The 18004-nt window shown below is 45.2% G+C and overlaps 1 protein-coding gene across 3 annotated transcripts in view; it reads left to right on the top strand.

Annotated features, from left to right (window-relative positions):
* The window catches only part of acsf3 (acyl-CoA synthetase family member 3), a 62216-nt gene that overhangs the window by 31227 nt on the left and 12985 nt on the right, over nucleotides 1–18004 (top strand). For 2 of the 3 annotated variants that reach the window (XM_083759113.1, XM_083759114.1), the window contains 3 exons: nucleotides 8783–8917; nucleotides 9063–9174; nucleotides 12156–13287. In XM_083759113.1, the coding sequence (XP_083615239.1) occupies nucleotides 8783–8917; nucleotides 9063–9174; nucleotides 12156–12270 (362 nt within the window). In that variant the 3' untranslated portion in view covers nucleotides 12271–13287. Of the gene's footprint in view, nucleotides 1–8782; nucleotides 8918–9062; nucleotides 9175–12155; nucleotides 13288–16024; nucleotides 16180–18004 lie in introns of those variants that run through there. The other variant, XR_014568915.1, reaches the window with a different exon arrangement.

Genomic DNA, 18004 nt, shown 5'->3' on the forward strand with positions numbered 1-18004 from the left:
CCAAGTGCGACGTGCTTTCTTGTATGGTATTAATTACAAAAAAAAGGAGCTATGACAAAAGTTAAGGATGATAAATAATATCAGAGCTGAGATTTTGGTGGCTGGCTGTCTGTTATTTATCCTCATTAACACTTCCATCTTAGACGTCGAGGCTTTAATGTGTAACATTAATATTCATGTATGCTAAGTGTTTACAGTCACTCTGAAAGGAGGCATGACTCACTGTCAGGTCTTGTTCATCATTGGATAGATAAAACCATCCACTCCAAGTCAGATGTTGGGTGTTCGTAATGTGATTAGGAGTTGTGTTGAATGTGGTGATGAACTCTCAGAATCTCTGCTTTCGGGGCAGCCATAGCTTAGTGGGTAGACATATTATTGATATAACAGATGTGTAAAACTTCCACCGTAATTTAACTTTGGGAGTGTAACCAAATGGACCCGCTTGTTCGATATTGTACCTCGAAACACATACAGCCGAGCTAGAAAACACCAAAGACAGCTCGGTTCAATATATTTAACATAATTCCTTCTACTGTCGCTTATGAGCAGCAAAATTAGTTCCTATGTCTTTGCAAAGGGCTTGTATATTGTTGTATATTGGATGAATAAAACCACCGTGGCTCCGAACAACATCAACGCTGATTGGCTGTCAGACTGCGAAAAGTCGGGTGAAAGCGAAGGTCGCTTCAGTTGGATTTTCCCAGCTGGGGGCGAAGATACCAGGCGACCGTTCGTTTTGTTCGTGCGACGTCTCGTCTTTGCATTGACTTGTATGTAATCACGTCGCTCTAACTATCCAGGTTTAAATGTAGCTTTACCGCTCCTCCAGAGTACTCCTCATGACCATCTGAGCAGCCTGCATCAACTTGGTGAAGCTGAAACTGATTTTCCGTCGCAGGATTAACAAAAGGTCTCCCCATCCCTTTAGGATCCAGCGTGGAATGTGTAATGTGACCATAGTTGTTCCGGATAGTACAGGAAGAACATCTTCATTGAAATTAGAGTACATTTGATCATCAAGTGCAATAAATGGATGTGATCTGATCTGGTCTTAGGATTTTCATTAGTAAACACTAGTACACACAGTAGAACATGACGCAATAGTAGCAGTGGTCTGGTCTGGTCTGAAGCTCTAATGGAGCGCCCATGAAATATGAGACTTCTATGTCTTCTATAACTGATTTGAGACTTTTCTGGTTGTCTCTCTTTTAGGTTCAACACCTTTGTCAGCGAGTAGCGACGCCAGTAGCTGTCATGACTGAAACGTGATTGGGATGGTGTCACACTATGCCCTTTCCTGTCCTTCCTTTGCTTTCATAGACTTCAGCTTCCCTTACCGTGTGTGTGTGTGTGTGTGTGTGTGTGTGTGTGTGTGTGTGTGTGTGTGTGTGTGTGTGTGTGTGTGTGTGTGTGTGTGTGTGTGTGTGTGAGCACACTGTTCTTGTGGGCACTTACTATTTTTTCTTATCTTCTACTTACTTACATAAATTATTCTGGAGTCCGAGTGACAACTACAAGTCTTCATACAGATTTGTCCCCATAACACATCATCCATCAGTGTACTATAGAAAGCACATTCCACCAGTCATCCTAGTGTTTGTGAGATCAAAACACAGTTGACATCTTTGATTTGTTTTATTTATTTGATTTGGGTTTTATTCATGTCACAGATTAGCTTTTTTCATCTCTCAAATAACAAAATGACAATGACAAATAATATATTGTTGCTGTCGGGAGGAAACCTCTTAACTCCATTTTTTAGGTTTTAGATTTTTTGTTTGCATAAATCGGTGCTATTGAACACCCTTTACGTCTGTGTGTTGTTTCGAAAATATTGAACCAATGGAAAGTAGTAAAAAACGCTTTGGACAAAACCTCTTAACTCCATCGCACCCTAAAACGGTCTGCTAAAACAGCTAACTCCACCACCTCTCTCCCTCTCATGCAAGTAATTGACAATATATAAAGTCACAACACCAACTTTGATGAGGCAGTATTGCTTTGTTTTCAAAATATAAGGTTTTCTAAATTTCCTGAAAAATTTACATTTTGGAGTTCGGTGGTTTCCTCGCAACAGCAGAGATATGTAATATGGAAGAAAAAAAATCCCAGTTCATGAACAGTAAAAATATATATTTTTTGTCTTTCTGGAAAGCCAGCATTGTCTTTTTTCCCCCTTTCTCAAAGACGATTGCTCTGCCCTCTATCCACAGTTCAAGTCTTTACTGGTCTGTTTTTATTTCTTTTTTTCTCCACACTAGTGTGCCTTCACTTTCTTTAATGCCTCAGAATGAGATGAAAGCCCAGCGCAATTAGGCTTCTTATCGTTTTAATTAAGAAAGCCATTCGTCCATATCTGCCTCCAACGCCATAACATATAATGGCAGAGAGGCTCTGATGCCTGAAGTGGTGTGTGTGTGTGTGTGTGTGTGTGTGTGTGTGTGTGTGTGTGTGTGTGTGTGTGTGTGTGTGTGTGTGTGTGTGTGTGTGTGTGTGTGTGTGTGTGTGTGTGTGTGTGTGTGTGTGTGTGTGTGTGTGTGTGTGTGTGTGTGTGTGTGTGCGCGCGCGCGCATCCTGGTAACACAATTCCCAACAATCTCCCTCCCTTCTTTCCTCTCTTTTATCAGTCTGTGTTCTCCAATCACAATTCCCACTCATGGGAACAAGCTCTTCCATCCCTGCTTATTTTCCCTCTCTTCAAAGATACAAGGTCAAACAGTTTGGCAGAAGACAGAACTTCAAACTTATTTGATGTGTGCTGTCTGAATGTCTCTTTTAAACCGTTCTGATCAAACACACTGCACATAGAAGCTGCAGATAACAATCTGCAACTTTTATTCAAACCTATAGGTGAAATATCTGCGTCCGGGCTAAGACAGAAAGCCTGTTAGGGAAGAGGACCTCTTCCCAAGAGGATATATTGCACTTTGAGCTTCATGCAATAGCACTTGTCAACCAGTCTGAGTCTAAATGTCTCAGTAGAAGAGCAGGGAGACCACCTCACACCACCACAGTTGTGTCAATAATACAGTATAGCATACTGTACATATTGGTCAAAATAATGTTCACTAAAACAAGTTATGGATTGCAGATTTAATGCTGTTTTGACTATTTTATATTTCCGCATGAAGGTGTCAAAGTTTCAATGTGACCCCCCCCCCCCCCCCTCCACACACACACACACACACACACACACACACACACACACACACACACACACACACACACACACAGTATCTACTAACGGTATACATGTATACAGTACATGAACATGGACAACGCAAGCACCTTATCAATGTATCTATTTGTGAAACACACATTATTAGCCCAAACAATTTACATAACAGTCCTACTGTACATGTCCGCGACTGGGAAATCATTCCTTCCTTTTCTCACCCCCCCCCCCCCCCCCCCCCCCCCATCTCATCTGTGCCTAAAAAAGGAAAAGGGGGGGAGGACTGTAAATACATTGTTACTGGTTGTTAACACCCAGCTAGTTCCTTTACTCCCCCTCTGTAACCCCCCCCCCAAGTCACCCTAGCCTATCAGTGCAGCGCAGTGGTCTGTGAAGAAATTCCCAATATCTAAATTTACACACTGTATCAATCTTGTTTAATAGACTGGAAAGCTTATAGCCGCCGCGGCGAGCCGGCAGAGAGGCCAGCGGTGATAAATTGTCGGCATGCAGGCGACAGCCGCCCGTGATGTATAATGAAATATTTATGATTTATCCCGGCTAATAAACTGAAATGAAGTGCGTGATGTATGGGAACAGATGGGACCTCTATTGATGCCGAGGAGGCACAGAGGCAAAGAGATGCAGAGGAGATAGGTGGAGGAGAGAGGAGGAGGCTGCGAAGAGGAGGAGACGGCATGAGAGATGCGACCGGAGAGGAGGAGGAGGAGGAGGAGGTGCTGAGAGGGGAGCAACGAGGAGATGGAATGAGGTGGTGTGTAAATATGGAGGGCAGGAAGGAAGAAAACAACCACACTGTAAAATCCTCAGTGTTCATTTAACTCAGAGTACCCTTACGGGTCCATTTAGTTACATTCGTACACACTCAGCTAGGAATGGATAAATGAACACTGAGGATTTGACCGTGTTAACAGCTGGAAGAGTAGCCAAAGAGGGATACAAGGTGCAATAGAGGAGTGAATAAGGGGAAGGGACAGGATGATGGTAGTTTTCTGTGATGGTTCTGTAGAAAGGATAGCGCCAGTGGTTTTGAGCATTTGGTCCCATTGACGTAGGGCCTCGTTGTCATAGTATATACTTAAGTAAAAGAAAAAATAATAGAAAAACTCCCAGTAAGGTGCAGATTGTTTTCCAAAATCAGTTGATAATTTTCTCTTATTTAAGTTGTTGATTTGTTTATGAAGTGGTGTCTGCCAAATTTGAAGCTGTGCTTTTGCATGACTTGTGTTTATGAATAAGTTGGAATATCTACTGTATGGAGGAAATGTGCTAGCCTACTGTAGCTGCTCTATACCACAGTTTTTGAGCGCTGCCAAGTGCTCCTAAGTGTGTGTGTGTGTGTGTGTGTGTGTGTGTGTGTGTGTGTGTGTGTGTGTGTGTGTGTGTGTGTGTGTGTGTGTGTGTGTGTGTGTGTGTGTGTGTGTGTATGTCTATCTGTCCCTATGAACCGAGTATGACCTATTGACCCCTGCAGCTGTTTTGAGCATTTGGCTAATTGGGGTCGCATTGGAGGGTCAATGACACACACGCACACACACACCAGGTAGGTGTGCTTAAGTCAACAACTATGCTTGACTACATGCACCCCTCACTTCACATTGCAGGTGAGATTTTCCGCACTTTAGTTCAATAGTTAGTTCTTAGGTACTGTATATGAACAAGCAGACCAGGAAGTTAAACTAGAAAAAGTGCCCCTGACCAAGGCAGGTCAGGTTGTGGCGCTATAATAGGCCAATGTAAAAAGGGTGCCATTTGTTCTTATGCCTTTGATGGAAATTGGATGATTTGAGGCATTTTGTTCCAAAACTGTGTTTAGCAAAAGTCCACCTGTTGGTGGCGCTATAACAGGCCAATGTGAAAACGGTGGGATATATATCAACCTAGTAGGAAAGTGCGTGAAAGATTTCACGTAAATTGCACGCTGCGTTCATGATTTGAGACTTTTTGTTCAAAACGGGCCAGTCCTGCAAACTTTGAAAGCCAATGTTAGCCAATTAGGATGGATATGAAATATTGGACAGATCCGTCTTGAGCACATGACTATAGAAATACTGTGTAACGATTTTTGGACAAAATCTGGAGGAGTAATAGCAAAAATACAAAAGTCGGCCTCCTGGTGGCGCTATAACAGGCCGTTCAGGATATTTTGGGGCAGAGGTTCATCGTTGGCATCTAGGGAGTGTGTGTGCAAAATTTGGCATGGATCGGGCCAACGGTGCCGGAGATTAGATGGTAACGGACGGATGGATGGACGGACACACGGACGGACGGAGTGCAAAACATACTCTCTCCGGATGCCTTCGGCCTGGTGGAGACAATAGGGAGTTTAAGCAACGACTGTTTTCAGGACGGCTCCGCTAGGCGGAAGTACAGCGGCTATGACGCAATCACTGTAGCTGTCAAAATCATTAAACAAACAGCTGTCGGCGACGGCAACATTGGTTCCCATGGTGACGCGTCTATGCAGCATGTGCGTCGAACATAAACACGTTCTTTTTTTTTTTTAACACGCCGTCACGCGTCAGCTAACTTGCCGATATTGCTTAATTCTTACATGCGCTGGACATGATCAGCAGTGGAAAGAGGAAGGTGCTGGAGCAATCTGTGTTATTCTAAACCCGTTTTAATAAACATGGTTAATACGACATATTTGGTATTACTGTTATTTCTTCATTCAGAGCATTCCAACACATTACACAGCATAAGAGAGGTGATGGAGCAATTGGTGTAAATGTATGACAGCTATAATTGCAATAAACATGGTTATGACATGGCGTTGTAGACAGTCCGTGTAAGTGTGGGTTCTGCCGTAGTAGAAAGGGCTGCGACGACAAGCAGGTTTATGTATCGAGCACTGGCCATCGCCGTCTTGACAAATGTGATGAGGTCAGCTTATTTGGGCAAGCGGCTATGGCCGTTTTTAGCCCCTAGTTTGACATGTCACATGCTACTTAAAGCATGATGAAATTTTGATGTTTTTGCCTTATACAGGATGTTAATGGGTATGGTCACATATTATGCTAACAACTCAAATTGCTCAACGTGCAACTTTTAGCAACCAAGCTTAATCTCATCTTCTCAGCCTAGATGATGTTTATACTAACCAACATTTCTGGGTCTAACATGGGACTTATGGGGGCTTCCAGTAGACTACTACAGGCTAGAATGTAAGCGGGAATGTTGAGTGGAAAAGGGGTAAAAAGAATTGGCTACTGTAAAAATTGTGATGTATTTAATTCACAAACAGGCAGACAAATAGGCAAAAACATAACCTCCTTGGCAGAAATAACTATACTTACAGCTAAAGACATCAAATATTAAAGTCAATACCCAGAGGGACAGAAGATACAGCGTAATGAACAAATATTTGTAGACATATGTCTTTTACAAGCTAAGAGAATGATAGCATTGACCTGGAAGAGACCAGACAAACCGAGTATTACACAGTGGTTCAGGGAACTGTCGATATGTTTACCTTTGGAAAAGATTGCATATATTCTCAAGGACAAACAAGAAGTGTTTCAGGAGGTGTGGGGCCGTTTTATTAGATACATAAAGAACAATAATTTGTCACACTTAATGGATGGAGCTGAAGAGGAGTAGTGCTGTTGTTGTTGTTGTTGTTGTTTGTTTTTTTGTTTTTTGTTTTTTTGGTTATTGTTGTTTTGCTTTCTTTATAGTAGTAATTGTATTGTCTCGTAATGTTCATTGTTGTTTTCTGTATGTTTGTATTGTCATTTGTGTGTAGAAAAAGGAAAATAAATACATTGTTTAAAATATATATATATATTAAAGTCATCATGCTTCCATGTTGTCAGACTAGTATCACTCTCCGTAGTGAATACGGAGAGTGATAATGTGCAATGTGCCGTAGTGTGAACAGCATGCAGGCAGGGGTGCAATATCTACTTCTTCTTTTTTTCCCCTTTTTTATAGAGGGACAGACAGTAGGCTGACAGGAAATGGGGAAGTGACATGCAGTAAAGGCCGTCGGGATCGGGAGACGAACCCGCGGCACACTGCCAGACTGGATTACCAGCCAAGGTGCCTGGTCCACTGAGCCACGGCCCAGGCCCAATATCTACTTTTGTGCAGTGTGATTCCTTTCTTTTTCAGAACCAGACATTTAAGGTAGCCTCAGAAACAAGGTAGATCACAATGTGTCATATTATGTCCTTCTCCTGCCTGAGATATCTCACACAGCGTAGTACCTTGTGGTTGACGCTGGCCGCTTGGCGCTTGTCCTCATCCAGTTTCCAATAAGGCTGATGATGCTCCAGAATGACTCAGAAAGAAGGTGCACAAGGTGGCATGAACCTTAAGCCTAAAGCTTAAACCTAAATGATCATTTCTGCTTTAAAGCATTTATTTTTTGCAAGCATGACTGTCAACGTGATGAAGAATAAATGAATTATTAGGTTAGAGTGTAGACATCAACCCTTGCATCTACTGTATCTAAATAAGCACCTGCTTCATCTTGACCCCATCAGGCACCTTGCACGCATGCACGCACACCCACGTGCAGTCATTCACTCACATCTCTTCTACTCCTCCTTGGGCCCCAGCTGTGGACTCTCACGCTGTAATAAGCCGTTAGGATACCTTCCTACCTTCTTTTGTCTCCTCTTGGAGCCCAACGCTCCCGTTCTTCTCCCCTTCTGTCTCTCGCCACTCATCCATACGGATCCATTTCCTCTGCACACCATCCTCCGGCCCAGATGAGCCCCTCACACCACGTACTGTACTAGTCCACACCTGTGGGACTGTGCATTCTACTGTTGGTGTAAGTTCCACAAGCAGTCAGACCCTCATTACTAACTATTATTTGTTACTAGACCGGTCCCCGGCTGTAGAGCACTGATAGTTGGAGATCCATGCCTCACCCGGCTATGCAAAACCCGTTGTACCCGTGTCAGAGTACCCGTTCCACCCATCTCTCTGTGTCCCTTTTATGCCCATATATGGAGTTCTGTGTCAGGCATGCCCAAATATGGAGTCTATGCAGATGTCAGAATGATGTCAGAACTCAGAACTCCAGCTCCATACTGTATATGCATGGAGATCAGGTCCAGAACCCAGACAGAGGCCTTTTGTGGCGGTTCTGGACAACCGTGGGTCCGACCGACTCGACATGGGCACTGCACTCCCTGTGGGGGTGTGGAACGTGCATGTCGAATTTGAAGTTGGCGGGCGAACAGTTCTCCAGTTACGTGGATTATAGACGTATACACGTACACACAGACAGAGACTTGGTGCATTTATAGATAGATGGTTAGCTTTGACTCTTTCTTTACTGTACATAACTGCTGCTATGTGTGTATATTATGTAGATATCTTTGATTTCTTTCTTTGAAATGTACTTTTCTGTTTTTCTCCTTGCTCTCACTCCGCCCCCCCCCCCCCCTCCTGAAAACAACAAATGATGGAGCTTGCACAAAAAACAAATTTACCCACTTCTTTCCACCTGTGAAAACCATGTGATGTAATAATGGAATGTATTCAGATTCTTTCTGATTCGTTTTATTTCTGTCTGTCTCTCTTTTGTTTTTCGGCCCCGACACTTCCCTCCTTTCCCCCCCGTAGGTGACACAGCGGTTTATAGGAATGGCGTGTACTCCATCAGGGGCCGCACCAGCGTCGACATCATCAAAAGTGGCGGATTCAAGATCAGCGCCCTTGAAGTGGAGCGCCACCTCCTGGCCCACCCAGACATTGCAGGTCAGGAGGGGTCACATATATCACATTGCAAGGCTATAAGCAGCCAGTCAGGAGAAGGTTATACACACGTGGTTATACACACAGGATACAAGTGTTTGATCTAAGTGTCTTCCTGGTGGTCGGCGTTGTCCTTTCACCTTTTCAGATGTGGCTGTGATTGGCACCCGGGATGCCACCTGGGGTCAGAAGGTCACCGCTGTGGTGCAGCTAAAGAAGGGACAGAGTTTGACCCTGGCTGAGCTGAGGACCTGGGCAAGGTACTGTAATCTAAAGGTACTGTAATCTAACTGTAAGCTAAAGAAGGGACAGAGTTTGACCCTGGCTGAGCTGAGGACCTGGGCAAGGTACTGTAATCTAAAGGTACTGTAATCTAACTGTAAGCTAAAGAAGGGACAGAGTTTGACCCTGGCTGAGCTGAGGACCTGGGCAAGGTACTGTAATCCTCTACAGCAGTGGTTCTCAACCTTTTCAGGTCGCAACCCCAAAATGATCCTATTTGAACTGGGGAACCTACACCCTGACAAGCACTTAGAATTGTAGGAGTTGAGACATTTATAGTAGTTGGACTCAGTTCCACAGACAAATATTGTGAAAGGCTCTCGTCGTCAGCTTGTAGATCGTCTATTTTCACAATTTGTGCCTCTTTCTTTGACAATTTGGACAATTTGTAGATAAGCTATTTTTGCTATTTGTTGTACAACATAGTTTATAGCGCTTAAGTGGTTCATATGCTTTACAAAATATAATGCATTGGCATCTACTCATAACACTCATAATGCTTTATAACAATAGTCATACCTTATAACATATTATAAACTTTAAAGTCATAAAATGGTATGGACATGGTATGCGTAGCACAAGTGTTACCAAACATGGCACAAAATCCCATCATGGCGGTGCAAGAGTGAGACGCTGCTTTTGATTGAGGTTTGTTGGCTGCTTGCCATCCAGCGGTAAATGAAGGGAAGGCTTTATCTGACTGCTCTGTCCAATCAGTCCAACACATTTACTCCCCACTGCCTGCCCCCCCCCCCCCCCCCCCCCTTTCTCTCCAAAGCGCTGCCTTTGGATCAATAGCAAGGCAAGTGAGAGAAAGAGAGGCCAGAGGTGCACTAATGAGACTGGCTGAAAGGAGAGGCAGGAAATGAAAGAAACCCCAACTAGAAAGAGGAAATGAGCGGATGACTGTGCTGAAAGGTTTTTGTCTAATGTCTCTCCCTGCTTCTAAATGTCGCTGCGGTTCCGTAGCGTCCGTCACGGACATTTGCAGGAGACTCCTCTTTTATTTGGAGACACCGATGGCGCTCGCGCGCGCGTGCACGCACGCATGCACGCAAGCACACAGACACACACGCGCACACACACACACACACACACACACACACACACACACACGTTTGCATTACTATACTTGTGAAGACATCAACAATTTAGGATGGCATTGAAAATAGCTTATAGATCGGCTATTTTCCGGTGTGACATCGCCACATGTTGAAGTAGGCCTACAGTATATGAGATAGGGAAAACATATTTTCATAATTGTAAGTCGAACCCAATTCTTTTTTCTTTCTATTATGTCCGTTTCTTGTCGGGGCGTTTTTTGTTTGGTCCTGACCTCAATAGTATAGTAATACAAGTACACACACACACACACCACATTCTTCCATTGGTTTCTTCAGCGTGGACAACCCTTTCTGCCTTCTCGCTTCACTCTCCCTCCATCTGTTTCTGTCCTCTATGCCATCCCTCGTTCCCACCCACCACTATCTCTGCACCACGTCTCTCCATGCTCTGCATGTTCCTTTTGTGCTTTGCTTTTTTTCACTTCATATTCATAGTGTGCGTGTGCGTGTGCGTGTGCGTGTGCGTGTGCGTGTGCGTGTGCGTGTGCGTGTGTGTGTGTGTGTGTGTGTGTGTGTGTGTGTGTGTGTAGCTCCATATGGTGTGGGGGTGTTACGTCCTACTGCTATGACCTGCTGGTCTGCATGGTGGATCATCACTGCTACCAGTGACCCAGGCTAACACTCACGCACGTGCACACACACACACACACACACACACACACTCAGACACACACACACAGACACACACTCACTCACACTCAGACGCGCTTCTTAGCTATCGGTGGCGCCTGAGGACTGGTCATGCCAGCACACAACCAACTGCTGGGAGCAGGGTGAAGGAGAGAGAGCAATAAAATGAGACATAAACAAGTGCATGGATGCTCACTCCTCAGTGCCCTGGCTTCAGCTGTCAGTCTGAATCTCTGTCATGCCTTTTCCTTTCCTCCCCACATGGAACACACACACACACACACACACACACACACACACACACACACACACATACGGCCTCAGAGAACTGGGTGACATGAGCAAGCTCCATTAAAAAGAGAAAGACGTGTGTATGCACACACTTATAAGTCAGAGAGAGAGAGAGAGAGCGAGAGAGAGAGAGAGATGCTCAAAGAAACATCTGCTGAAAGGGGCATTTGATGACAGCTGTATGAATCATTATGTTCACTCTCACACCACAAGCATGCATAGTGCATACACACACTCTTACAGACACACAAACATGCACACGCGCGCAAACAAAAACTGGGTTACAAGATAATAAAAGAGCTCCAGGCTTCAAGACGCAACATAACAACCATGCACTCAAAATGGAAGGAATAAAATAAATAAAAATAAAATTAAAAGGCATTTAATTATCCCAGCCTTCTGTTTTTGCTTTCATTATTTGTTTTTATTTCACAGTGATTAGATTGTTTTGTATGAAGGAATAGTGAGTGTCTGGGAGGCAAATGGCGACAGGGAGGAGGAGATGCAGAGTGAAGGACATTTCATTCCTTATCTGTGGTGCTCTGCCACAGGGCTTGCCTTTGTTCTGCAAGTGTTTTTTTGTCTTTCCATACGCGCATGTGTGTGTGTGTGTGGTGTGTGTGTGTGTGTGTGTGTGTGTGTGTGTGTGTGTGTGTGTGTGTGTGTGTGTGTGTGTGTGTGTGTGTGTGTGTGTGTGTGTGTGTGTGTGTGTGTGTGTGTGTGTGTGTGTGTGTGTGTGTGTGTGTGTGTGTGTGTGTGTGCGTGCGTGCATATGCGGATGCATGCGTGCGTGCGTGCGTCATGTGAGTGCGAAGATGAGCAAGAACATAAGCATATCTCCTTGTAGCAGTACACATCTCCAATCTGTGTGTGTGTGTGTGTGTGTGTGTGTGTGTGTGTGTGTGTGTCTGCAGGGATCACATGGTGTCCTACACCATCCCTACCAGCCTGGCGCTAGTGGAGGAGATGCCCAGGAACCAAATGGGCAAGGTCAACAAGAAGGACCTGCTGCTACACTTCTTCCCCTGATTGGACCCCAGCCTGGATCACCTGTGTGTTGACGCTCACAGTGTGCCGTCTCCTTGGATGAACTCTCTGTAGAAAGCAGAGGATTGGTGGTTCTGTGTGGTTGAGGGCAGTGTATCCTTGACCAGACAGCCAATACAACTGCAAGCTGTTGCACAGGCATTATTTTTCTGTGAGTCAAATTCACCATAATTCTTGACCACTATTCCCAGATGGATCTATTCCAATTTACCTGTACAGATCCTGACTAATGGATGTAGGAATTAATTGGATTAATCTAATTTGGCAAATGGAAAATATTTGCTTTAACCTGACATGCAGGGGAATTTATTGAATAGAAGCTGAATATGAGGGGTGTTTATTGTGCACTACAGAGCACTACACTAGCTTTTTCACTGTCATCACAAGGCCGACAGGCCGGGAGGCGAACAATAATGGGAGTTGAGTCATTTGATAATGACCATCAAAACAGGGTTTTGATATCCCATACTGTTTGCCTGTAATTGCCTTCCAAAATGTGTGAGTGGGGCCTATTTATTACGTCAAATGTCATATACTGTATCATGATGATTACAACATCCAATCAACTCCAAATTTGTATCACATGTTTAGGGGCCTCTATAGAGATCCAAAAGGGGGTGCCACAAATGCGAAGAATTCAACCCCATGTTGTAGAAACTCCATTTCCCCCCAAAGCTATCTCGCATCCCACCGGCTGAAACTCATTGTAAGGCACATATAGCCCTGGATTGGACGGCCAGCCTCCAGTTGGCTGTGCAGCATAAGCTTTGGAAAGAAAAGTGCAGAACAGACATGCATAGCAAGCAGCATTGTGCTTCTGTGTCAATCATGCCAAAGGTCATCAAGTAATCAGTCCTTGGAAGCCTAATTGACATGTTAGTTCAATATGAAGATGTCTTGGTTATGGTATCCTGCATAGCATTAAGTGTCAACAGGTCTCCCAGAAAATGTGGTGGTTATGAACACTTACTACCTACTGTATTCCTACCAACACGCTCAAAATTGTCCATGGAGCAGAATAAAAAATATATATATATTTTATATATCTTTGTTTGATTCATGATACTTTTATATCCAGTCAAAACCTTTCTTGTGTGGCTGTATCAATGCGAGTGAATGCACATGCATGTGCACGCAGCTGTGGGTATGCAGGTGTGCTGAGGGCCTGAAGGCAGACTCTGCTAGATGGAAGCAACGCCACAGCTGGATGGTTCACTTTCCATCTGACGGTGCTACTCGCCTCCCATCCTTGTTCGGGCTCATTTCTCGTCCATCCCCGTTCCAATAACCCGTGTCGGTTTTTCCCCACAAGGTCTGGGCAGATGGAAGTGGGACTGCCGGGACCTGCCAGACCGAGTGAACGAGGCCTGGCAGGAGAACGAGACTTGGCACGCCGCCACTAACCGATTTAGACTTCATTTGTACAATGCCTTAACCACTGTCAACCTGGCGTCCCTATTCTGTGCATGTCATTATAGATGAAAATGTTCAAAGGTGTAAAAAGAAAATCAAACGTTTTTCTAAGTGGTTAAAATGCACACTGTAGCTGGATTATTATACTGTATATTGTTTTATCTGTGATCGGATCTCAAGCGGCGTCAGTCAGGCGTAAACACAATTTTTGGAGACAAAAGCAGGGGAATCCGTTACGGCCGAAACACTGTCGAGATAAACAGTCATGATGAGCAGCTAGAGAGAACGGAACGATGGAGAGAGAGAGAGAGAGAGACACAAGCACAAGCGCAATCCCCCAGTCAATACCTCCTACTGTCCACACACACACACACACACACACACACACACACACACACACACACACAGACACACACACTCCTCCACCCACAGTCACAAGAGACCTGATTAAGAGAGCAGAGCTATCGATCTGTGGGCTGGCAGGCCAGGATGGATGAGCAGCCTGGGTTGCAGGAGCACCAGAGGACAGGCTTCATCCCCCACCACCCACACCAGAGCTGGGAATGAGGCCAGTGGTGAACAAAGTACTCAACCCAGGTACTTGAGTCAAAATATACATAACGGTGCTCCCCAGTCAAATATTACTTATTACGTTTCAGTACTAGTGCAAGTACTGGAGTGCTTGCTTTTCAAAATGCAACTTAATTCATAATGTACTTTCAAAAGTCAAAAGCACAATATTTGCCTTGTTAAAGTACTCAAAAACGTTTACTTATAAGTACAGTACTCACGTAAATGTGTTTCATTACTGTCCACCGAACAGGGCACACTGCAAACTCCCAAGTTCATTGAACTCTTAACAACAAATGGATCCCATTTTGAAGTGCAAGGGCACGGCAAGGCCAGGGAAGCTGGGTGGGGGGGGCAAGTTGGGGCGCCACAAATGGAAGCCGTAGCCGTGGCAGGGAAGAGATCTGAAAATGGAAGCTGAAGCCAGTGGAGCAGGGGGCACGGCCGAGGATAGGTGGTCATGAGTCAGTGGAGCAGGGGGCACGGCCGAGGATAGGTGGTCATGAGTCAGTGGAGCAGGGGGCACGGCCGAGGATAGGTGGTCATCGAGAGAGGCTGCAGCTAGTTAGGAGGCTTGGCAGGATGACATGATAACAGGGTCAGGGCTGCACTCAGATGGGGGTGGCGTTGGGGGGGCTGAGGTGGAGCGTAAAGGGGTTTGAGTGCTCGTGCACATTGGGGGAGCGGCGGGGGTACGTAGGGAGGGAGGATGGGTATTCCCAGGACTCTAGCTTGATGGAGTACTCGTGCCCTTGAACTACTTCCACCTCTCCCTCTATCTCTCTCACTCTCTCTTTCCTGCACAGACGCGTGCACTCCCGCTCTGCCTGGTGTTTGTTGGAGCGTGGTGGAAGAGGGGTTGTCTGCAGATGGCTGCTTATTGGGCCCCAGGGTCCTGGAGGGTGGGTTATGGGGGACACCAGGGGAGACTGCGTATACGTGCGAGAGATGGCGCTCGGGGAGAAGTTGCGAGGGTTTGAACAAACTGGTAATGTTTCACCGTGATAACAAAGGGATATTTCACCTACAGTAACGTTCCTGTTCCGCTTTGAAGGCAAAGGTGACGTCGTCCGTTTCAGCCCGCCGTGACTTTACATTCCGGCAGCAAAGTCATGGATGATTTCCACTTTTCAGGCTGTAAAAGTAATGTAAGAAAAGTCAGTTGTTCTTCCTGTTTGGACAGTGGACACATTACAAGCATAAACTTGTGTTTAGACAAATCAAAGACCTTCTTTAAACCACTTTCAACATGGGATCCCTATTTTGGGCATGTCGTCATATAGGCGGAAATGCTGCAAATGCAAAAATCGTGAAGATGGCTAATCTTCAATGAGACATTTTGTGAGCTTGTGGATTGGCTATTTGCACTGTTCGTATATGGCATAACTGTAGTCTTATGCCATATACCGAGACTACATAACCACCTAAGTGGTTAACTGTGGACCAGGTTAAATGGACCACATTAATGGACCAGGTTAAATTCTCTGCTTCTCGTCTTTTTCCTCACTCTTCTCACTTGGTTGTGCACATGAAAGTTCTCCACCATGAATGATTCTAGCAGAGAGAGAACCACCTTCCATATATGAGCAGGTCCAAGTCATCCGACAGCGAGACTGAGATCAATTACCGGTCCATTCACTTGATGGAGTTGTTTCCATGGCAGTCATGAGTCGCACGTCTATTCTTCATTCTACACAATCACAAACACATTAATGTTAATTATAATAATACAAAACATGTATTTTCATTGCAGTGCATGGACCGATTGCAATTAGCCTGTGGCTAGCTGGTGGAGCTGAGAGGAGAGTGGGATGATGGGTGGATGACAGGCCAGGCTCTCCAGCCCCAGGGACACCCTGAGTACAGGCATACATACAGTACACATCAGTGAGCCCATACCCCCACTAGGTCAGTGTGTGTGTGTGTGTGTGTGTGTGTGTGTGTGTGTGTGTGTGTTTGTGTGTGTGTGTGTGTGTGTGTGTGTGTGTGTGTGTGCCGCCTGCATGTGTATTACTGGTGCCAGTAGATCCAAGATGTTTACATGGAGCTCATGTTTATTCTGCAGCTAGCTGTACTGTGCTGGCTCAGCCTTAGGCTTGATTCCCATTAAACCCCTGCTGACTGTTACTGGAGCTCTCTGTTTCTCTTCATGCACATCTCATTGCATGGAGCTTGTAGATCTGTTTCTCTTCATGCACATCTCATTGCATGGAGCTTGTAGATCTGTTTCTCTTAATGCACATCTCATTACATGGAGCTTGTAGATCTGTTTCTCTTCATGCACATCTCATTGCATGGAGCTTGTAGATCTGTTTCTCTTCATGCACATCTCATTGCATGGAGCTTGTAGATCTGTTTCTCTTCATGCACATCTCATTGCATGGAGCTTGTAGATCTGTTTCTCTTCATGCACATCTCATTGCATGGAGCTTGTAGATCTGTTTCTCTTCATGCACATCTCATTGCATGGAGCTTGTAGATCTGTTTCTCTTCATGCACATCTCATTGCATGGAGCTTGTAGATCTGTTTCTCTTCATGCACATCTCATTGCATGGAGCTTGTAGATCTGTTTCTCTTCATGCACATCTCATTGCATGGAGCTTGTAGATCTGTTTCTCTTCATGCACATCTCATTGCATGGAGCTTGTAGATCTGTTAATTTAAGCAAGTGACACTGTTGTGTGACAGAGTATTATTTACAGTAGCCTTTACAGTACTACATTTGGTCTCTCCATCACTGTCAACTATCTTTTACTCTCTGCTTAGAGTAGGTGTCTCTTTTTGATGCGATTGCAGGAGCCTGGCTAGCCTGGTTTCTGCACACGCATGGTGGTGTGATAATCTACTCTGTACACCTGTGTGTGTGTGTGTGTGTGTGTGTGTGTGTGTGTGTGTGTGTGTGTGTGTGTGTGTGTGTGTGTGTGTGTGTCTGTGTCTGTGTCTGTGTGTGTGCGTGCGCGCACATGCGTGTGCGCATGCATGCGTGCGCATTTGGGCTCCACTTGAAACTTTTTGGAACACAAGCACGAGTTCAAATAAATAATGGGATCAATACTGAATTATCATGATCTAGCTCTCATAACTTGGCCCGCGCGACGATGAGGAGAGACAAGGTCATGGGAGAATAAATAGCAGGCAGACTAGCTAATGATCTATCATTCTGGACAAGCGGCTGCACCCAGGAGCGGGCCGGCTGACAAGATCATTAATAAAAGCTGCAGGGAGAGTGATCGATTGGCTTGATGGATGATCAGAGCCACAAATACTATAAAACACCTGGATGTCAGACCCCGTTCCTCTGGAGAGGAGAGGAGCGTGAGGAGGAAGGGGCGGGACAGTCCGACTTCAAATCAAGACCCCAATAGAGATCAGTCGGAGAGAGAGAGATACACTGCACTCAGTGCACTGTCACCGAAAATGTATTCTGTGTTTGTGTGTGTGTGTGTGTGTGTGTGTGTGTGTGTGTGTGTGTGTGTGTGTGTGCCTGCGCACGTGCGTGCATGCACGCGTATGTGTGTGTACAGTGTAGGAGCCCAGTGTGAGAGCATCAGTGTAATTTAAGGAAGATGAGGCAGTCAGCAGGTGTCCCAGTGTACAGGCTGCAGTAGCAGCGCTACACTGGGGTGTAATGGGAGGTATTTATTATTGACCTGCTCACTTCACAGCCTTACTGAGATCAGTGGAGATATCCCCACTCCTCTGAATCCCCACTCCTCTGAATCTCCACTCCTC

The sequence above is a fragment of the Protomyctophum parallelum genome (genome assembly GCF_964188405.1).
Source record: "Protomyctophum parallelum genome assembly, chromosome: 2".
NCBI classification, from domain to species: domain Eukaryota; kingdom Metazoa; phylum Chordata; class Actinopteri; order Myctophiformes; family Myctophidae; genus Protomyctophum; species Protomyctophum parallelum.